The sequence below is a fragment of the Ailuropoda melanoleuca genome, chromosome 15, assembly GCF_002007445.2.
Source record: "Ailuropoda melanoleuca isolate Jingjing chromosome 15, ASM200744v2, whole genome shotgun sequence".
In the NCBI taxonomy this organism is placed as follows: domain Eukaryota; kingdom Metazoa; phylum Chordata; class Mammalia; order Carnivora; family Ursidae; genus Ailuropoda; species Ailuropoda melanoleuca.
In genome coordinates, this window is record NC_048232.1 from 41740211 (window position 1) to 41764389 (window position 24179).

Sequence of the window (24179 nt, forward strand, 5' to 3'; positions counted from 1 at the left end):
ATTTAGACACTGTAAAATAAAGCTAAAATTAATCTTAAAAGTATCCTAATAATGGCAGTTAACATTTAGGATTCATTGGGCCTTACTAGGCACCAAACATCATTGCTGAGTCCTTAAATCTATTACCTCCTTTAATCCTTTTTTTTTTTTTTTTAAAGATTTTATTTATTTATTTTGACAGAGATAGAGACAGCCAGCGAGAGAGGGAACACAAGCAGGGGGAGTGGGAGAGGAAGAAGCAGGCTCATAGCAGAGGAGCCTGATGTGGGGCTCGATCCCATAACGCCGGGATCACGCCCTGAGCCGAAGGCAGACGCTTAACCGCTGTGCCACCCAGGCGCCCCACCTCCTTTAATCCTTAAAAACAGCCAAGTGAAATAGGCATTAAATGGACATTTATGGATGAGAATTTCATTTTCCCATTTCCCAGCTCATCAGTTGTGAAGCTAGCCTAGTGTTCTTAGTCATTTCCATTCTACTGCTCCCTGAGGCTGGGCTAGAAACAGAGTTGATTCAGACTCTTGAATGCCTCATTCTTCGGTAACCAATTACAAACAGTCATCACTGACCAAATAGTATGGCCTCACTCCCCTGCTTTACGTCTTTCAATGGCTCCCATTGGTTTTGGGAGTAAAGTTTGAACGTCTTAACATGGTTTAGGGCCATAATGATCTGGCTTCAGTGCATCTTTCTGCTCACCTACTACCGAGTCCTTACACATAATTTTTGCTTCAGCTATGTCTGCTACTAGGATGTGCCATGCTTTCCAATCTGTTGTAGCCCATTCTGTTCTTGTTAATTTTAACACCTTCCAAATACTTTCAAGACCAAGGTTGATAGAAGCATTTTCTTGGGCTCCCCAGGCTCAAATGGATGCCTCCACATTCTCTTAACATTTTGCGCTTACACCTAGAACATTCATCATATTATTACTTATTTATTGTCTTTTGTACCTCACATAAAGTGGTAACTGACTTGGGGGCTGGGATTGTATCTTTTTTAATCTAAGACCTAGCTGACCCTAACACCTCATAGACACCAAATAAAGGCTGATGGCACGACTGAACGAAAAACATAACAACTTTTGAGAGTAGTTCTACCATCTCTTTGGGTAAGGGACAAGGCAAGACAATGCAGTTAGCATAACTGGAAGATGCTGAAGCAACGTCTATGAACCTAACTGCAGTACTGCTAGCTTAGGAAGCCAAGTTATAGCGAGTAGGGTTATAAACCTTCTGTAACTGATGAGAGAAGCAAGACTGAGAGAGGCAGATAGTTAAGGAAAGAACTGGAAGACTCCTGGAGTACAGGAAGTCCGATATTAGGATGAACAACATTTTAGGGAGTGAAGAATATATAGTGAGTATTGCTGTTTAAAAATACTGAGACAAAAGATGGTGATAATTCATATCACCAGTTTATTTATTTATTTATTTTAAAGATTTTGTTTATTTATTTGACAGAGAGAGACAGGCAGCGAGAGAGGGAACACAAGCAGGGAGAGTGGCAGAGGAAGAAACGGGCTCCCAGCAGAGCAGGGAGCTCGATGAGGGGCTTGATCCCAGGGTCCTGGGGCCGAAGGCAGATGCTTAATGACTGAGCCACCCAGGCACCCCCCCCCATATCACCAGTTTAATTTCAGATTAAGCACAGTATCAAACTTCCAAAATCAGTGACTGTTGTAATGATTAGTGTGTATTTCCCATTCATTTAAATCTTGATGAAGGGTAAGAACAAAGGCAGGGAAAGGCATTTTAGGATGTAATAGTAATGAAAACAGTCCCCATGTGTTGAATACCAACTGTGCCGGTAAACATTTCTATTAATAAGTTACAACTGCTCCCTAAGGTGGGTATTACTACATGCACATTACTGAAAATGGAGCTGAATCTCAGACTGGTTAAGTAACTTGCCCAAACTCACAGAGCTCAAATGTGGTAGAGCTGGGCTTTAAACTCAGACTTGTAAAGCATGTGGTCTTTGACCACAGAGTCTGCCTTGAACGAATTCATTTTGAATAATTTCCTCCCCCACTCCTTGCTCTGCTCTGAATAAAAGAGAATTCATTTACTCAAATGATACTTAGAGTCTCATGTTGGAAGAGGATATAGAAACACTCAAATTCTTCCAAATCAATGATCAGATGGTAATTTTCAAATAGTGGTCTGTTATAAAAACATATCTGAATGAGTATATTATTTTCAAACACCAGTTTGGGGAAATCTGGTTTGGGTAAATATGTACCTCACACCTATATTTACAGTCTTATTTTCGGTAGGTGCATGGTTTTCAATGGAAGGATTTAGTATTTTAAAAATAGGACCTCTTAAAAGTGAAAAAAAAAACTTAATAAGCAAGAGAATTACCATAGTATTAGACATAGGGATTGTAGAGGGAAAGGTCTACAGGGGAAAAATAAACTGAAGGAAAGAAGCAATTGAAAGTATGGTCTGGCTCTCCAAGTACTCAGTTATTATTTCTGAAACTCCTCCTGCCCAACATATCTGCACAGCCTGGCTTTGGAACTGGGAAAATCGCCAAATGTGGGCACTATACATATTCATCTCTGGATTGGCTTTTTTACTCTGCACGGAAGGTAGCTGAGATCTGCTTAGTTTGGCAAATCATGCAAAATGGGTTTCTCCACAGAGCTTTGCCTCTTCACTAGGATAGAACCCAGACTGATGCTTGAGGCTTTATCCTTTTTTGAAATAAATCCCCAAAAGAAAGTGCAATTGAAGCATGCTTGTAAGGAGAAGAATGCAAATGTTGGTACAGAAAATCAGTTGCTTGAGAAATAATGAGTGGAAATTTTTCAGCGTTGGTTATAAAATACATTTGGATACAATCATCAGCTGTACCACCGATGGATCCAACTACCAACCTGTTTTGACTTTGAATAGGAATCCAAAACACATGGCCTGACATGACCAGAAGCTCTAAATCTAGATGGCTTAATTAAAGAAGATTCCAGAACACTGACAATAATTCATCATTGGTTGGAATTAAATTATATGCAGCAGAAGCTCTCTTAACCAAGCTCTCTTTAGCCATCACTGGATTAATTGTGGTTCTCTATCTTCTTAGTAAAATATATCTACCAATGCCATTAAATGCCCCAGAGTAATAGGTCTTTTTCCCTAGTACTTCTGTGCACCTCTGTGACTGCTAACAATTGAGTTGTAAGCTTAAAAATTTAGGGTCAATTTTGTTTATTCTCAAGCCTGTTTATGTCAGTTTTACTGGTTTTTGTAACTATGTAATTTAATGAATCTTACATAACCTACGAAACATGAGTATAGTGGTTCTACGAAAACAAAATCAAATGCTTTGGAAAAATTCAGTAAGGGGAGTCATTAGGCAAAAATCTAATTCTGTAAAGAGAAAGCTTGAAAACATTGGGCAAATAAAAATCTAACTGGAGTAAACATTCAGATTACTTTAAATTCTTCAAATTTTCACTGTTATTAAAATAAAGCAAAACAAAACAAAATCAAAACTGGAAAACACAAACTATATATTATATGTAAGGTTTAGGCCAATAAACAAGTAAAACAACTTGTAACTATAGTCAGCGGGATGATATTCATAGCGAAGAAATTGGCTTCACCCATAATATTGGCAAAATTTTAAATTAAATGTTCATGCTATCCATATCTATCAATTTCTGTAATTCCCCACATTAGCTGCATCCTTCAATTATGGACTTTTTTTCAGTTAGCTCTAGGTTCTTATCATAATCAGATAAAAGAACTTCTACGGCCGGGCTGCTCAGATTGTATTTCTTGGACCACAGGAGTATCATTAGGAAGTTTGTTAGAAATGCAGAATCTCAGGCCTTCTGGGGGTAGTATCCAGGAACTGTGTGGTTTAAATTTTTTATTATGTTATGTTAGTCACTGTACAGTATATCCTTAGTTTTTGATGTAGTGTTCCATGATTCATTGTTTGCCTATAACACCCACTGCACCATGCAATACGTGCCCTCCTTAATACCCATCACCAGCCTATCCCAATCCCCCAACCCCCTCCCCTCTGAAACCCTCAGTTTGTTTCCCAGAGTCCATAGTCCCTCATGGTTCATTCCCCCTTCTGTTTACCCCCCCTTCATTCTTTCCTTCCTTCTCCTACCGATCTCTTTGCTATTTCTTATGAGGAGCTGTGTTTTAACAAGCTTTTCGGGTGATCCTGAGGCCTAAGAAAGTTTGAGAAGCACTGCCCCACTGTATTCATCCATTACTGGAAACCCTACAAATGGATACGGCCCTTTTAGAAACATGGTACAAGACTTGTCAGGAATCCTGAGAAGTTCCTTTTTATTCTTACTCAGCAACTCTACTTCTAAAAATATTTCCTAAGGAAATAACTCAGAAGAAGAAGAAAAGTTGAGTAAAGATATCCATACATAAAGATGTCCTGATTGTACTATGATAGCAAAACAACTGGAAGCAATCTAAGTAAGAAGAGAAAAATGATAAATTACAGGCAGTAAACAAAAAACGATAGTTAAGTGTTTGAAAAGTGGTAATGTGCTTCTGAAGTTATAACATGCACTGTGACTATAATTATGTAATATAAATATCAACTAGAGAGCAACTGGTTCTGGGGTCCCTGGGTGGCTCAGTCGATTAAGCGTCTGCCTTTGGCTCAGGTCATGATCTCCAGGTCTCGGGATCGAGTCCCACATCAGGCTCCCTGCTCAGTGGGGGGTATGCTTCTCTCTCTCTCTCCTTCTGCCCCTCCCCCCTGCTCATTCACTTTTTTTCTCAAATAAATAAATAAAATCTTTAAAAAAAATGACTGGCTCCATTATATTAGGGTAGTATTGGGTGATGATTAAGTTTTCATTTTTATACATTATTTTGATACAACCGAAATAATGTTTTATAATAAAAATATCTTAATTATATCATTAAAAGCACCACTAATTAAAATTCATACTACACTCTTAACACACAATTTAAAGACCTTTTTAACTACGGAAAACACTGCTGCAATGTCACTAGCCAGCTGTTGTCTGGAAAACATCAGGATCTAATATCTTCTGTGACAGATGGGCAGTTAGAGAAATCAGTCTTAACTAAGGAAGTTATCGATACCCGAATTATCTTCATCTTTGCGGATTTTGAGCTTCACCAGGTCTTCACACTGCTGGAGGATCTGAACTGCATCTTCCATTGAACAGTTGTCCAGCCGGATGTTATCTATCGCAAGTAATTTATCCCCGAGTTCCAGGGTGCCAGTCCTGTTGGTAAATGCAGAGCAACACATGATTAATGAGCACCTACCCGTGTCAGTTGAGAGGCATTAAGAATAATGTAGCATTATGGCAGTCTTTAGAGGAGGAGAGGTTCTTCAACTCTTTTTAAATTGCATTTTATTAACAAATCCCTTTTTTTCCAGTCTTAGTTTGGGTGGCTGCCATGACATTACATTTCAGAGTGTTAAAAACATTTTTTTTTTTTTTTTTTTTACTGGTTTGTTGAATTAGTCCAGGACCACCATATAAGCTTGACTCAGGACTTATGAGTTTCCTAGAAAGTGAGGTAATGGTGCAGGGTTCACAGATACTGGGCATCCTCATGCTTCTCCACGTTGTTGCACTACTTTTCACCCTTGGCAGTCCAGGTACTAGGGGAGGGCCGGGAGTGTGAGGGAAGTCATGGGGGGTTGGACTTAGTGGAGGTCTGAATCTTGGTGTCCCTGCCATTTTCACCCGCACCAGGAAAACCATGGCTGTTGAGAGTCTAACACTGGTACTGGACTTCTGCAGGTCTGTTGAAAATTTTTAAGGTCCATCATGAACTGAGAAAAATAATGAGAATGTGTATGTGTTTGCAGGTGCATATATGTATACACACACATATTTGTAAGGAAGGTTATGTTTTGCTAAGAACTATCCTTTAGGCATTATATCTGTGACAGAGATTGCTAATTGCTTTCAGCCTCTATTCTCCTCTCTCTTCTTCTGGGTCATTCCCTAAAGATGCACACCCTAGACTCTCTTAGCACCACACCCACTTCCCTTCTGCGGCTAGAAAATTGCAGGGACTGGAGCAAACTGGTGAGGATCGCAGAGTTGCTTCCCCAAGCCCCGCATTGCCTGCCTACCTACCAGCTGTTATGTGAGACACACGCTGCAGACTTGTTTGTCCCAGTCTATATATGAGTCTCCCTGTCATGGCATCTGAGCCTATAGCTCTATACCTAAACTCATACAATGTCCTTCCTACTTTTTGAGCATTAAGATATTATTTTAATGAAATGACTGTGATAATAGATGGGATTTTAAAAAAGTCCTTAATTGGACAATAGAAAGCTAACAGTCTTATATCAGTATTCCCAAAGATTAAAGAATATTTTTTATCTAAGGGAACCTGGGTGGTGCAGTTGTTTAAGCGTCTTGACTCCTGGTTTAGGCTCAGGTCATGATCTTGCGGCGGTCAGATCCAGCCCTGCTCAGGCTCTGCTCCAGTCTGCTGGAGATTCTCTCTCTCTCTCTCTCTCCCTCTGCCCCTCCCACTCATGCTCTGTCTCTCTAAAATAAATGAATAAATCTTTAAAATAAATATTTTTCATCTGTGAAATCAAAAGTTTGAGACTCTGATTTTGACGGTATATGGACCAAATAGAAAACAAACATTGTTCAAGGCTCAAGGATCTGGCTTGGCTAGGGAGGACATTCTGGCATCTAGCAAAGCTCTTCCACAAGCTATTATCTCCACGTGGGGTGTGTCTCATAACTGGGGCCACTTCCAGGTTTTTGGCTGGAAAATGAAGGATGTAAGATGATCAGTGAAGGAGAGCCAGTGATGGACTCAGGAAGGACCCTAAAAGATATTTTCAGGTGATTGTTGTCTGCAGTGGGTACAGAAATAGACGTGAGATGGGAGAGTTACAAAGTCACTGCATGAGGAATGTTGAATAGGATCACTTAATAGTGGCTGCCTGGAAAATACTAAGAATACATGATCCATTAGCAAAGTTCACCTTGGGTGTGGAAAGATCATTTCTACTTTAATTAAGGAATGCCTTACACCTGGCTGGCTCAGTCGGTACAGCATGTGACTCTTGATCTTGGAGCCATGATTTCAAGCCCCATGTGGGGAGTAGAGTTACTTAAAGAAGAAGAAATGCCTTGGAATGAACCAGAACATTCATTTTCCTTACCTGTGCGCCACACTTCCTTTCTTGATATCTGATATGACAAGGGGATCTCCTGGTTTTCTGCTAGATGGTGCTGTAATAATGAAGTCAGAATAGTCACATCTTTATATCCATGATCCACCCACACTGTTTATACAGCAATGGTTAATGCAAGTACGGTTTGTATGCAAAGCAAAGATGCTCGGCAAATGAATTAGAAAATGTGCACATTACACTTCCTTGATATAAAAATGTTCGTGTTGAAGTATTTATAAACTTAAAAACTAAAGCAAAGTCATTTTAAATTTGCAATTGGAGAAAGAAATTGCAGAGCTGCCCATCAGATTTAAATCTATTTCAACTTGTGATTCCCAAGAGAAAGGTGGAAGGTGAATACCCCAATAGGAGACTATCAGAAGCAACTGGGGGCTCCCCTTACTGGCATTCATATGTGCTCCCTTCTCCCACTTCTATCTTCACTTCTTTTTGATGAGGAGACACCACTTTTTATGGAACCATGCCATATTACTCAAGCATACGGGGTTGGAAAGTGGAGATGCATTGATTTCAGGTTCCTTTTTTTTTTTTTCCAGAAGGAAATCTTTTGCTACGTAGACTGTACATCTTAAAATTTTGCTCACACATTCATATCTAGAATGCTCTGAAGTGCTCTGGAATGTGAATATTTTATTTTATTGACAGTAGTAAATATTTGACTTAATTATATTTTTATACATATTCATATTCTAACTATGCACATATAACTTTTATTGAGTTTACAGATTATCCTATTATCCTGCACAGTGGTCAGTTTTGGGCTTTATAACTTCTCTCAGGGATATTTCCATTTGATGAGAATGAAAAGCAATTAGTTTTGAGTCTACCATAGAATTAATCCTGAAAATGAGCTATAGTTCACATAAGTACAAAAATATCATCTTGATCTAGAAAGTTTACATTTAATTTAGGTGTTTGATAATTAAAATAACCCATACTGACATTTATTTAAAAAAAAACAAACAATTTGCCTCCAAGAGATGTTTTGCCAGTTTGAAGTCTGTAGTGATTTCCTTTTAAGGATCATTAAAAGGCCCCTAAAGTAAGATTTTATTATAAACAGGCTGATCACCCCATAATAATCATAGAACCATATCATATCCCATAATCCCAACTGAATCCCAAGAAAATGTTTATGCATAAGAACAGATGGTTTAATATCTCAACACCACATTGAAAGAAAAAGCAAATACATAGACCAATACCTTACCCACTGTCTAAATTAGCCCATAGTAAATGTTAATGGGACTTCATTCAATCATTATTCTTAGCTTCTAGCAATGTATGCAAAACATTCTATTCACTACAATTAATTCATAATTTAAACCTCCACTCAATGATTTGATATAATTCCTCCAGAGAAATATAAATATTTAGCATTTTTACACATGTCATATTTTACAACTGCAAATTGTTTTGGGCATAGGGCTCAAAGACAAAAACTTTGTTATTACCAGAAAATACAACTTTTTTAGCATCTGCCAATGACTTTATACTCTATTTTGCCCAGCTGTATTAACCATCACAGAGCACTCAATGTTTCCCCTGGTTTTTAATAAAATCCACGTTCCACTGAAATGGTCGAAATGAAACAATAGTAGAGGCAACAAAATACATCAAACCCATCCCTGTCATCTTTGCAACAGAGGAAAATAGTACTGCGGCTTCTTGGACAAACCCACACAGCTTTGCAGAGAGGTTTGAAAGTCATTACGGCATATGGACACATATGGTGCCCATACTCACATTTACTAGATTCTTCTCTTTCCCTTTAACCAAGACCATACCTGAGGCTTGAAAAGCTCATCAGGGTAGATGTCCATTGGAGTGATAAAGTTGAACCCAGAAGCGGGTCCAAATCTGTACGAGGTCCTGGCACTGTGGCTACCGTGCCTATCAGGCACATTTACTGTGGCTCTGGAGGCCCAGACATCGTTTGCATACCCCAGTACCTGTTTTAATTCTCCACTACCTGAGAAGAGGGCACAAACCAAGCATGCTTTGCTTGACTTGTAGTGCTTTAAACAGTTAGATTAATTGCGAACATTTAAAAATTAGTCGATTTCATGCACATGTATAGCTTCTTTTAAAAAAAAATTGGAGAGGCAATATGGTAGAATGGTGAAGAGCTGGGACTTGGCAGCCAGAATGCTTGGATCCAAAATCCTGGCTCTACCACTTATCAGCCACATACATTTGAGAGCATAGTCTTTAGGCACCTGAGTTTTCTTATCTGCAAATGGTGGTGAAGAACAATAATAGGCAAGCATTGAGTTTTCACATTAAAGCAATCTGATTGGACCAGCGCACATGCAATGCGCTACATTAAGTGTTTACTGTTATGATTAGTTAGCAACACTGGATACTTTCCAACTCCCCCCTTTGCATGGAGCCTTCAATTTCCCATTTGCCACTGTCCTCCCTGGATGGATCTCATTCACTGACTTGCCTCACCCCTGAGGGGTTCTGAATGTGTGACCCTTTGAAGGAGAATACACTAGCACTTAATGCTTCAAATTTGATTGAAGTTCTCCACGGAATCATTTGTTTAATACATGTTTATTGACACTAACTATAAAGCTAGGCAGCTCTGCTCTGAGCACAAGCCATGAAACCTTACAGAAGTTGCATAAAATGGGGGGGGCAGGGATGGTTAAGTCTCATGAAGTTATTAGCCATGAAACTCTCTCTTCTGCCAAGTGAGTCTAGCTGGGAAGGCCATACAGACCATCATTTGGCAGGGAGGTTACCCTAAATGGGTCAGGAGTGGGGGTAGCACATGGTTATTGAGTTCTGAAAAAGACAAAATAGTTTCACAACTGCTTGAAATCTCAATATAAACTGGTCAAATGTATAGAACTGAAAGGCTGACAAAGGAGAAAGAACAATGACACAAATCTCATGTTATATGATGTACATGAAATTTAAAATACTGCCTTTTCTTTAGTCATAGTTCAGAAAATAATTTTAATTCAAACTCTTTAATCTCTGTTAGTTGTTTTTGTTTTACCAGAACTACATTTTTGAGTCATCTACAAGTTTTTTCAAAACCCATCAATTTCACGTCTTTTACAGCTATTTTGTAACCCAACAGGATAATGTCACTAGAAAGTTTATCCTAAATCACAAGTACCCATTTCTATAACATCACGATGATTGATTTTTTTTCATGCTGCTCATAGATGTACATTCTGGATCCTCACAAGAAAACTACCTACTATATTATTTTTTTAAATATACTTTTTTAACCTCTTCACTTATATCAAAATTATATATGCATCCAATTTGAAGAGTCAAATTTCTCCAAGAGCAGCCCTTCATTTCTTACTTCCCCAGATGCTGTTGCTGTAATGCTAAATCACACATCACTGCTACTATTTAATCACTTTTCAGTGCTAATTATTTACCTTTCGTTATGAAAGATGTTATACCAGCACCATATTCACATATGTTTCTTGCTCTGTGGGCTCCCCAACACAGTTTTGTCTGAATTTTTTATAAGATCAATATTTGGTGTTTTCCTTGGTATGACTATGTAAACAGTATTCACAGACAAGTCATGCAGCATACCATGTCTTTTCCTAGGGTATATTTTCCCTGGAGTTGTCTATTGTCTTGGTGTCTTTGCTTAGTTTTCTTGTGTTTATCATGAATTCAACTCCTCAGATCCCAGGGTATATAAATCTTCTCTTAGTATGATAAATCATATCAGGGTTTCTAGCAGAGGTTTGCAACCTGCCTGGACTGTTTGGTTTCTAGGGTTGCTCCATAGATCTTGGATCTTAACTTCTGTTAACACTATTTAACCAAGGAGGCCATTAGACTGAGATGGCTCTAAAGCTGTGATGGCTGATAGAAACAAACCAAAATCTAAGCCAGTCAATGCCTCAAACTTACAAAATCAAAACACTAAGGAAAACCAATCACAAAGAGCCAAGGAGACTTAAACTTCGGCTGATCAATAATTTCCTTTCTCTGTGTCTGCACTTTCTCTACCTGTTTTCCCCCAGACTCCTGTGGGTAGAGCACTCCTAACTCCTTCCAGTTTGGCGCTGCCTGATTTGAATCTATTTCTGCTTAAATAAATCTTAAAAATTTTAATATGCCTCAGTTCATCTCTTAACCCTGCTCTCTCGGATCCTTGGAGCCCTCACACTTTTCTCTCCTCTTTCACTCTGTAATGGCTATTATTTGGATATTGTGCCCTTTGGACTCAGCCTATATACTTCTTATCCATCCTAGATTCCTCATTTATTTGTTGTTTTCTTCTAAGTTCTGGAATTTTCCCTCACCTTTATTTTATAATATTTTAATTTCTGCCATGTTCTTAAGTTCCAGGAGCTCTTTGTCTCCCTTGGTATGTTGTTTAGACTACTACTCATTTCCTGCCTCCCATCCACACACTATCTTAGGTTGTTACTGATGTTAATGAAATCTTGTTCCTTTTTAAGGTTTTCTTCTTCCTGAATGTCCTGCTTCTGTTTTTCTTCTTTGTTTTTGGTGATAGACTTGCACATCAGATTCTGCCCTCGGGTGTCTGCTTTTTCTTAGCTGTCTGTTCACATGCAAGATGCAGCCCTACAAAGCTGTTAGAAAGCTTGGTGCACCTGAAAGGGGTCTGCAGACTCTGGTCTTTGCTGCATAGTTCAGGCCAGGGTCAGAATGGGTCTGATGTTCCTCCCACCCAGAGGGTGTTAAGCTTGGCTACCTGGCTTCCCTGAGCCTACCGCGAGGAAGACGACTGGCAGTCTCGACGGTCAGTATGTATACACTTTCCTCCCATCCGGTTCTGTAGACCTCAGCTGTGCTCTCCCAGGCCAGAGCTCCTCCGTTTCCTGCTTCCCAGAGAATGAAACTTGGGTCTGCCAGGGAGGGGAGAGGTGCCTGGCTGTGCTGGCTGGGGGAAGGCCTCTAAGGGGCTAATTCATTCTTCACTTCTTCACAGGCTTTCCACCACTCCTCGTGTCTGTGTCTCAGCTCTCCCATCTCTCTCACTTCCGGAAGTTCCTCATTCAACCAGTTCCTGATCCTGTAGGGAGTTTAGGATGCAAATCCGGCTCCCTGTCAACTTTCCCTTCTGCTCCTTTAAACTCACCTTTCTCCACCTTCTCTGCTACTTCCAAATTTGGTCACTGCTATCTATTTCCCTTTTCTTCTTCTTCTTATGGGTTTGTGCTTTTGAAAAATCTTTTTTTTTTTTTTTAAGACTTTATTTATTTATTTGACAGAGAGAGAGACAGCCAGCGAGAGAGAGAACACAAGCAGGGAAGTGGGAGAGGAAGAAGCAGGCTCCCAGAAGAGGAGCCTGATGTGGGGCTCGATCCCAGGACTCCGGGATCACGCCCAGAACCGAAGGCAGACGCTTAATGACTGAGCCACCCAGGCGCCCCTGCTTTGAACAATCTCACACAATTGTTTTAAAACGGTATGGGGTGGGAGCAGTGCTAAATGCCAGGGCTCAAACTACCATCTTTTTTTTTTTTTTTTTAAAGATTTTATTTATTTATTCGACAGAGATAGAGACAGCCAGCGAGAGAGGGAACACAAGCAGGGGGAGTGGGAGAGGAAGAAGCAGGCTCACAGTAGAGGAGCCTGATGTGGGGCTCGAACCCATAACGCTGGGATCACGCCCTGAGCTGAAGGCAGACGCTTAACCGCTGTGCCACCCAGGCGCCCCATCAAACTACCATCTTTTGACCCTGAAGATTTAAAATCACCAGTCCTTTCTCACTATCAGAAACTGATTCTTAAAGCGAACCTGGATTCTTTACTGCTCAAATAGTCATTGGAAAGGTAGAAAATGATGTTCTCTATCTTTTGCTTAAAAAACTGTGTATCAGAAGACCGGGAAAATCTTCTGGATTTTGGAGCTAATTAAACATGAATCAACAAAGTGTTCCAAGAACATTCGATAATATCTAGCCATTCATGGATCTTACTCTGCTAGTCAAGGTACTGTGCTCAAAAGGCCTGATAAAGTGTCCAAACTACACTGGAGACACACACACACACACACACACACACACACACACAATCATTCAGCTTTACTTTACTTGCAATCATATATATGAGAGTTGGCAAGTGAAACAAGTTATTTGATTTGAAATGGAGCAGTGAGTAGAATTTTTATTGCACAGTTGGCAAAAAACTTGAGCCATTCTCTTCTAAATACGGTTAAGACTTAAGGGAAAAATGACAGATTTGTTGTGCTTGTCAAAAAAGCTGCTTTATGATTTTATATATAAAAAAAAGCAAGCCTTTGTTCCTGAAAACAATTCAGCCACAACTAAAAAGGAAAGCCAACAAATTAACTCCACTCATAAAATGCTGTCTTTTGCTTTTCTGATAAAGGATGTGGGGAGGGTCATCAATCACGCAGAGGCAGTGATGAGTGCCGGTGTGACAGCAAAGCCCATGTTAAGTCGGACAAAATGGGTTTGAATCCCGTGCAGCCTTTATGAAGCTGGACTCTGGGTCCTGGGGCGGGTTACCCAGCCGAGCCTTTCTTTTCTATAAAAAGGGCATAGATGCCACAGGGCCGCTCTAAGGATTAAGTGGGAAACACACACATAAACTGCTTATTGTCATGCCTGGTACAAAGTAGATACAAATCCTTGTAGTAAAACTGCAAAAGAAAACATCAATATCAAAGTGACTTTACTGACAACTGTGCATGACAGAGGCAACCAGCGTTCTCTGACTTGAAAGGCAGGTGGGCTGCATGGCTGGGTACGTGCTCTGGTTTCGGATTGGCTGAGGTCTGAGAGCTTCAGGAAGCTGTTTCCAGCGTGAGGCTGTTTCCCTTTATTTGCTATAATAAATTGCTCCACATTATGGCAATAACATCAATAAAAGTCATGCCTGATGCTAATGTGCTATGAATGTCTCATTAGGAACTTCAGAAAATTAGTCTAAAACTGCTCACCACATCCAAAATCAGAGAGACTCATTTCTCAGTCAATTAGGTATGAAGAGTGAGTGAGGCTTCAGCCAAGTGTGAAAGGCTCTGGTGGAACGTTTTCTGAAATGAAGGCCTGCTTCTTACCACTCAGGTTCTCACAAGGTGAAGGAGACAGAAGACAACTTTGTAGAAAGATAGTGGGAAATGTCAGTAAGCCCCTGCATGGCCTCAGTTTCACTAACGGTACCTGTGGGTTTGAGAAGAGCGTCCCTTGGTTTCCTATCTAAGAGCTATAATTGCAGTTGGCACCAAATTTTGTGGGGTAGAGCTTGGATTAAGCTATTTCACGAAGCTCTATGTGTAAAATAAACAGCAATCATCATAATAACTAACACTTGTTAGGGTTCATCACTGGTTCTAGGCACTTTACATATATTATCTCATTAATCTTCCCAACAATGCTACAAGGAAGGCAGCAAGTGTGCTGTTTGACAGACAAGGAAATGGTACTGAGAGGTCAAGAAAATTAGGAGTGGAGCACTGTGGGCTCTGAGGCCTTGCTCTCAATCACTTTCCAAGTTAGTGCTTTTTTAGTTCAGACGAGGGCCTTTGCATAGACATCTGTGTTCATCACCTCCTTCAAAGGCTCATTTTCTGGAGTGCACAGTGGTTAGCAGAAGATGGTCAGCAGAAGATTGTTTCTGATAGACTCCTTATTCATCCACTCCACAAAGGCAGGGATTAAATAAGCCCCTTGTATATACGCCAGGAACCGTGCTAGGCCTCAGGGGTTCATTATTTCATCACAATAAAAATGGATTCTGGCCCCCCCTCCTTTTTTTTTAAAGTAAATTCTGTTTTCTCAATTGGGAAAATATGAGTATTTTCCACGAGGAGACACAAATTCGGTGCAGGGATGATAAGTTGTATAAAGGGAACTGTAGCTGTAGACGGGCTGACAAGCAGGTTTGACAAGCTTATGTAGCATGCCTCCATCCAGGAACCGTATAACCCTTCTATAACCCTTCTAGCTCCCGTGAACAGCTGTAGCTTACAATGGCCCGTAGTCAGGCCATTCTTGTGGGGGTCTGGGGGACGTTCCCATTGTTGCTATTAAATGTAATACTTAGTTCATACACAAAACCATCATAAAGCATAATTTTAAATGGTTCTTCATATGAATAAAATATCTTATAGTTGTGTATACATGAATACACTTCAAACAAATTGAGCATCTAAATATTGACTTTAAAAAAGGAATATATCACAGGATTAGCTTTTAAATGGATACTTTCCTTTATAGTTATATTATTATGTGTATCAATTTTTTCTTTAATTTTTCTTTAATTGAAGTATAGCGGACGCACAGCATTACATTCATTTCCGGTGTAAAACAGTGATTCGACAAGTCTACCTGCGATGCTGTGCTCACAAGTGTAGCTATCATCCATCACCGTGCAACGCGATTACAATACCCAACTCTATTCTCTATACTGTCCCTTTTATTCCTGTGACGAATTCATTCCATAACTGAAGCGGTATTTCCCTCTCCCCTTCACCCATTTTGTCCATCTCCCTACTCTCCTCCCCTGACATATGTCAATTTTTAAGAATAAACCTATTGTAAAAAACATAAAGACCATTTTCCCACTTAAAATTTGGAAGTGAAATGACTACGTGACAATAGGCTTCTGAGCTGTGGATGTCTTCAGCATACGCACTAGCAATAAGTATCTCTAAGGACAGGAGGTGTGTTTTCAAAACTTAGCATAGGCTCTAGGCATGCTAGGCACTCAGAATGCATTTCTTTCATGCAGGCAAAGGGAAGAAAGAGTGGAGTGGAAGGCAGGGCCCCTCGGCACAGCCGGAAGGTTATACACTCCTCCAAGGGAGACCGCATTCGCAGCCAATTCCGGTGGAATACATCAATGGAATGGAATAAATAGAATAAACGAAAGCAGCCTTAAAGTTACATGGGGGTTTGCTGCAGCCACCTTGAGCCACAAATATTTTCAGAATAGTAAATTCTGATGAGCTCTCCCTTAATTTCAGTAACCATCGCTGTGGACAGAATAATATAGCATACTCCCTTTGTTTCATAATGAGGCTCAGTGATCCAGTTAAAGGTATACACAACTTCAGTAGTACCTAGAATAGGTCTGGAGTCTCCAACATCCCATCTCGTCTTTCTACTTATCAGAGAGAGACGTGGAGACGTATCAGTGCGACTCTTCTCTCAGTTGAGGCTACACTGGGGTTCAGGAGGTGCAGGCAAGAGCGCTCTCGTGCACATAGCCCCTTGTTCTTCACATTCATTCTGTAGTGTAGTTCCACTACTTTCAGCGCTGCACTAGCTCTGTCTGATGTATTGGTTAGACCTAAAATTTCATTTTCAGCATTACATTTATATTGTCAAAGTTGAAGCTGACGGCCCCATTTCATACTGCCCAGTTGAGAACTCTTTGTGCCTTAACCACGGACATAAATGCTATCCAACAGAGTGTAACGAGGCACTTCACGTGACCTCATCGCTCTTTCTCGAAGGCACCACTCCTTGGTCACAAAGACTGCCTCTTTGGTCTTTATACATTAGTCATTTTCTTCATTTTCTTGGGGGCATTTGTGGATGAACCTAGTTTATGGATATTAAAAGCATAAAAACTTCAACTCACATTCTAGAAACGGGGACTGAAATTTTCAAAGCTGTTTTACCAAAGCAGTTATAAATCTAGAGCCTGAGGAAAGGAGGGAATTAAACACATTTATATGTTCTGCCTTTCTTTTTGGTTTGGTTACCCAGACATCTTGGACCATGCAGGAATTCTGAAAGTGACTAAATTAAGAGACATTATTTTAGTCTTGCGAAATGGCTTATAGATGCATAGTGGACAGATAAGAGCATAGTCTTAAAAGGAAATAAATGCGATTTTTGTTAGTTAAATGGATTATTGTGAAAACTTAATCCACAATATACTAAAATGTAGAGACCCTATAAGCATTTCTAAGCTCATCTAATTATTCATGGTGGGGGTGAGACACATTTATTGAGTCCTTATTACTTGCCTGGGACTATACAAGGTATAATAAATATGTTCTTTTATTTATTTAATACTTCAAATAATCCATAGTTTATGGATACCCTTATTTCCATTTTACAGATGAAGAAACCTAAGATTGCAGAGAGATTAAGTAACTTGCCCCATTCACACAGCTGTTAAGTGCTGGCGGTGGGACTGGCTCTGCCTATGTGTAACATGACACAGGAACTTGGCCATGACACTTAAGAAACTTTTGTCACACCTGTAAGCCCTTCGACAGTACGATTTTCGGATGTCTTTTTAAAAATTCTACATTTAAAAAAAAAGTCATTTTTACTTACAACTTATGGTTATTCCGAGCTCCACACTGTGCTTCTTAGGGAGCTTCACGTGAAAACCCACTACTTGGGATGACAGACTCTGTAATTGCAAAACAAAGAAGAGGATGTCTGTTGGTGACCAGGAAGAACGGAGCACCGGATCAAGGAACACGCATCAGGAATTCTATTATCATGAGCGTCTGAATGATGAGGGAGCAGAAGGCTGGCTGAAGACAAAGCATCAGCTGACACCCGGCTACCTCCCCTCCACCCCCTCTCCTGGGTGGGACAGGTGTGACATTCTTCCAGGAAGCCCCCAACCATCTTAATGCTAATGTCTTGCTAGAGGGAAAAACCACCTTAACTTGACAATGGCAAGGCCTCTGGTACCTGTGAGTCTTCTTTAACACAGGAAAGTGTTTCCTCAACCTCCCTTTTCCTTGCCTCTCCCAACCCCATAGTATATAATCAGGCACCCCTCACAACCCAGGGCGGCAGCTCTTTCCGCCCGTGCGTCCTGATCCCCTTGCTTTAATAAGCCACCATTTTGCACCAAAAGACATCTCAAGAATTCTTTCTTGGTTCTCGGCTCCGGACTCCACCCCACTGAACCTCACCTATATTCCACAACCACATCATGAAGTTAAAGTTGAAGGAACTGAAGTAAGGTGAATGCCTGTAAAATCCTGCTAAATTATGCTCCTGGTGAAGAACAGGTGTCCTGCCCAAGGACAGCTGTGAGTCATTCACAGCAACACCTGAATTCAGTATGACTGAGGTGTCATTCGGGCAACCTTTGTGCCAAATTCACCTGGAATGCAAGTTACAAATATAGATTCCATTCATTCATTCATTCATTCATTCATTCATTCATTCATTCATTCATTCATTCACTCTTTTGTCAGAGAGAGAGAGCATGAGCACCCAAGCAGGGGGAGCAGCAGGCACATGGAAAAGCAGACTCCCCGCTGAGCAGGGAGCCTGATGCAGGATTCGATCCTGAGACCCTGGGACCATGACCTGAACCAAAGGCAGATGCTTAACCAACTGAGCCACCCAGGCGCCCCACAAATACAGAATCCTGACGTGCGGAATGAGAATGAGAATTTCCAAAGATGAAGCCTAGAAATCTGCATTTTAAGCACATTCTCCAGGTGATTCTTCGGCATAACAGAGTTTAAGAACCATAGGTCTGGTTATCTTCTTTGTTTCTCTTCAACCATGTCTCGCCAGGGTTACCTATTCAGCAATAATTTTTTTTTTTCCAACCGTTGTTTGAAGGTAGCTGGGGGAATAGGTTTTAGGAGAAATTTCAGTTTGATGTGATGGTTGTTGATTTGGGGGTCAGGGAGGTGCCTTAATTTGTAATAAAAAGAGGGAAGAGTATACTTCAAGTGGAGAATTAAGAGTGATAGAGTATTTCTCAACTAGAATGGTATTGGCCACAACCAGTCAGGCCTGATGCTGCCTGGGGGGTTGGAACACGGGACCCCAGGAGGCCCCAACAGCACCACGGATTGCCCTTTGATTCCTGGATCCTGGGGAGCTCCAGGAGGTCCCAGGAGGAGCCGGAGGGCAGGGGGCACTGGAACAGGGTGAAGGTGGGCTCAGACACTGGCCAACCGGTACAGAGGTAACGAACACTGATGCGACAGAAAGACAACCCGTGTGCGTTGGTTGAATCTCAACCGTGGAGAGAACTAAGGTGATTTACCAGGGCTTGACTACTATTTGAGAAAAGAAAGAACCACTACAAATTCTTAAACACACTCTTCTTAAAATGCCTTTAACAGTCTGGGAAACCTTCAATTAGAGATAAGGTTAAAAAGAAAATACCCTCTGAAGAGATAACATCTATCCCACTAAGCTGCTAACGAAGGTAATCATTTCTTGAAGGTTTTGGAAAGGGGTGGAAGGGGCGCAGGAAGGGAAAGGAAACATTAGCATAAGGGGAGGCTTGTGGGATGGCGGAGCTAAACTATTTTTACTGCTTGATTTTGCTCGATGCTAGCTACCCAACTTACACACACCCCTAAGGACAACTACACGGCCCCTGGTTCAATTTGTTAATCACATATTTAACACATTTCCAGTCTCTGCAAAGCACAGGTGAAAGTTGTGACGGCCTCATGGAAACAGAGGCTAGAGTCCTCCCTGACTCAGCAGGGAGTCTGTGTCCCCCCCCCCCACCCCTGCCCCTCCCCCCCACTTGTGCTCTNTTGCCCCTCCCCACCACTTGTGCTCTCCTTCTCTCTCTCTTCCTCTCTCTCTCTCTTGCAAAAATAAATAAATAAAATATTAAAAAAAAAGAATTTGTACCCTTCCCATTTCCCAAGAGGACTTGAGATAGATAAAATTATTTCCCTTAACAGATTTCAAAAAGACTCATAACTACATGCAGGTGAGCTTTATTTCCTTGCTTTGGAGACTGCAGGTGTCATACTTACTTCCAAAATATTCCTCAAATCTGTGCCTTCCCTCTATTTCCTAAGTCCTCTACGTTCCCCCTTCCAATAATGGAGGCTAATTGCCATCTTCTTCCCACTCCTAACACGACAGTTTAGGAATGTGGAATTAGCATGCAGACTGGGGGCAGAGAGGACATTTGAAGTGGCCCCATTTTGCCCATCTGTACCAACAGCCAGTCTGCAGAGAGAAGGGAGAAACAAGCGCACAAGAGGAGCGTGCATGAGGCCTTGGAGAGGGCCTGTGCTTGGCCTTGACAGTCCTGGTGTCTGGTTCTAGGCCTTCCTGCAGCTGCCTGCATATCCTGTCCTCAAGGGCTGTGAAACTCCTGTGTGCTTCCAGCAAATGCCCCTTCTCTGCATTAGCTCGGTGCACGTCTGTTGCTTGCACCTGAATGATCTCTGATGAACACACTGGCCTAGTAGAGGACACAGGATGGGAACTAAGCAGAAAGCCTCCGCAGAAGTGTTCGTGGATGTGGTAGGAATTTGATTACCCAGAGAAAGCACGCAAGTGGCCCATAAGTGAATGCGTCAGACGCTTTAGAGGCACAAACTGCTTCCCTTGTTATGGAACTCATTTCATGTATGTTTGTTTTAGTGTTATGTGTTTTTTACCAAAATTCTCTGCGAAAGGGGAGGGCAGAATATGGCATGCTTGTATGTATATATACGTGTTTTCATGTAGGTACGTAACAGCTTGTCCATGATGCTATACAAATGAGATCCTGGAAGCCTAAGGGCCAGGAATCATTGATCTAGAATAGTTCCCATAGCAACATTTTGCTTTTATAAATTTTTAATGCAGGGAACCTTGACCAAGATTAACATTGTTAATGACACTGGAGGAGATATTATCACTTCCTGGAAAACAGTAATGAATCATGTTTGAATACATAAGACTTGAGATATTCATAATGACGAACAAATATCAACAAATGAATCTCTTTGATCAGCTGTGGCTTCATTTTAATCTTTAAATGCCAACATGATTTATTTTATATTTGGTAATTTTTTTTTGCCTACCCAGTTATTTGGTGGTTAAAGCAAAGGCATATTGAATTTGGTGTTTCTTAAAGAAATAATAGTAAAGAGGAAAAAAAGATATTTGGAGAAACAATAGGTTTAGAATAAGTAAATAGAATGTTTATTTTGTTAGACTCCCATGTGATTATTTTGTGCTTCCCTCATTTTGCTTTATCTTTGTTAATACTATAATTAAAAACACATTTGGGTAAACAAAGGCTCCCTTCTTTCCAATTGGCCTGTTTTTTCTGCCTGAAGCATTCATTGTTGGCACAGTAAGATAATCACCACATCATAATTCATTAACCTGGACACCCTTGTGAGATTTGAAAGATTAAGAGATTTTAAGGAGGGGGTGGTAAATGTAAATGCTTAACTCCCCCTCACTCAGAGGAAAGTGCTGGGGGCTCCAGAAATGATGGCAAACATCATTTGACAGGATTTTCACTGGGACTTCTTTCCAGAACAAAGCTGTATCTTTTCCAACAAAATAGCTTCCGAGTTAAAGCAGAATCTTCAAGTAGTCACAATTTTTTAGACTGGTATTTAAAAGACAGTATTGAAAAAAGGCAAAATGTAAACTGTGCATATATTATGAATATAGCTTTATAAAATTATATGGTAAAGGACATTGATAAAGAAATAAAAAAATTAAACTTCTGTTTTTTAGAGTGATGAGGCTATGAATCATTTCAGCTTTAAAAAGAATTCCATAAATGTTATTACAATGTTGTTTGTATGGTAGTGCCCATTTAAAGAGAGAGATTTAGGCAAGAGTATACTCACAGTCAAGCTTTTTAAACATTTTTTATGTCACTTAAAATATTTGTAAAATAGAGGTGGCTTACCTCTGAGACCAATAGCTTGGGAATTAATATCTGGGTATAATATATTTTTTGAGGAAGAATTTTAGAAATAGGGGGCCCACGTCTGTATAATTAGGCGTGAATCCAGAAGGAAAGGGCAGTCCTGAAATAGCTCACGTCCAGAGATTCCCTACCAATGTTCCAAGTTCTCAAATGGCTAAAAAAGAGCTTACGGATTCCAGCAGTTTCCAACAGATGCCAGTAGATTGGTAATGATTAGCTAGAGTGTTTTACTGGAGATTCTGACCTTGTGTCTGGGCTCAGCAGGAAGATACTGAAATTAATTAGTGATATCAGCCATGAACAAGGGAAGAGAGAAGGTTAGGATGGGAGCATATTTTTTTCTGGCTCTATTCTACATTATTTCTATTCATTTGAAATGGGTCAAATTATGGAACAACCAGGGCAGGGTTAAGACCTTAGGTCCCTTTCTTCCTGTCTCTTATTCAAGCAAGTCTGGTACTGAATAAAGTGAGTTTAATAGACATAGTTTCTATTTCTTAGAAGCCTAAACCAAGGATATTAAAGTATTTAATCAACAAATATTAAAAGATACATATATATTAAGGATGGATTAAACAATGAACAAATATTGAGGGTACACATAAAATAAAAATGCATTTATAGCACAAGTAAATACTTAAATATTGCTTATGGAAGAGGTCAAATTGTGCAGCAGGTGTTTCAAGTAAATGTTACCCCACATCCTAAGTGCACAGGAGAGTCACCTCCCCTCCACAAACAATGACAGTAGCACAGAGCTTCAGAAATCCTGCTCTTTCATGCTGGAAACTTGGTCGTCTCTTTGCAGAGGCAGTGTAACACGATATGAAAACGACAGGTGCAAGTCAACAGATCCGGGATCTACTATTCATTTTGCTGTATGACCTTGAGTTTCCCCACCCAAACTTCAGTTTCTCCATTTACAAATAAACGAAGGTATTGGGTTGTAAGAGTCACCTCACCACTAATGTTGTGCGCTTGTAGTAAGTACATTCTGGGGCTTCCATACCCTCACCAACATCTGACTGGTTCTTACAGGGTCCTTCTACCAGATTCCTGCTTGGTTGCAACTAACCAAATCTAAGAATAAGAAACTTGAACTGGTTGGGACTGGCTGGGCACTTTAGCAAAGATAAGGCAATCAAGTCCAATCCGAAGTCAGAAAAAACTTGGGCAGAGCAAGATAGAGCAGATCTGTAAAAGCACGCAGCATGCAGCACAGAGAGACCAGGGACCCCAGAGAAACAGTGGGTATGGAATCAGTTCTTGATGCAAACTGAAGTTCCTGATTCCAGTCCCTTGGGAGAGGCAACTGCACTTCGTTCATACATTCACCCAGTCTTGGCTGAGAGTCTCCTGCTTCCCAAGTGCTATTCTGGGTGCTGGGATACGTTCATGATCAAAAGGCACAAAGTCCCTGACAGCACAGATTTTTTTTCCACTGGAGAAGACAAGACAATAAATAAATCCACAACATAACATTGGAGCATGAGAAAGGCTAAGAAGAACCATACATCTGGGCAAGAAGACAGAATGATAGATAGTGACGGAATGAGTCTCTGAACAAGTGGTATTTGAGCAAAGACCTGAATGAAGTGAGCAAACCACCTGAACACGGTGGGGAAGAGCTGCCCAGGCCGGGGCGGGGGGGGGGGGGGGGACGGCAGAGATCCGTTGATAGGATTGCGTTTGGCATGGCAAGAGCAGCTAGCTCATCCTCCCTTCCTCATTCCAAGGCCTGCCCTCCTTCTGAGAGATTCCACTGTGTGCATGGTCTTTCCATCACCCTGCAATCCCGATTCCCAGAGCTCTGGTTGAAGAACATTCACGTCTGCTCCATATCACTTCAGCAGCTCGCTACCCTGAGCCTTATTTGACCTCTGAAACCCTAAGCTCTAATATGCCACTTTGACCTCAGTCTCCCGCCATCGGCTCCCTCCTCAACCTTCTCTTGCTATGACCATTTCTCTTCCTGAACACTCTTAGATTCTTCAGGTCTCTCTTTCTTCCCAGTCTAACATGCTGATCCATTATTCACTTCTATCCCTCTGCAACCCAGGTTCCTTCAAGGCAGTACGTCTAGTGATTGGAGTCGTGGCCTTTGAAGCCAGACAGCCTGGGTGAAAATCCCAGCCCTACCATTAACTACGTGGGCCTCAGTTTTCTGGGGATGTAATCATAGTAACCTCCATCGCTGTTATAAATGAGCTAATACACACACAGTGCTTAGAAGAGTGACACGCCATAGGGCAAGCATTTGATAAATATTATCATGGTTTTGAGGTTATCAACATATTTATTCATTTGCTCGTCCTGCAACAATCTGAACTGCCGTGACTTTACTTTTCTTCCTGTTG

At 40.8% G+C, this 24179-nt stretch overlaps 1 protein-coding gene across 1 annotated transcript in view; it reads right to left on the reverse strand.

Moving 5' to 3' along the window:
- GRIP1 (glutamate receptor interacting protein 1) overlaps positions 1-24179 on the reverse strand; it is a 378833-nt gene that overhangs the window by 49976 nt on the left and 304678 nt on the right. The window contains 4 exon segments of the mRNA XM_034643413.1: positions 5100-5245; positions 7171-7240; positions 17484-17539; positions 17541-17562. Of these exon segments, the coding sequence (XP_034499304.1) occupies positions 5100-5245; positions 7171-7240; positions 17484-17539; positions 17541-17562 (294 nt within the window).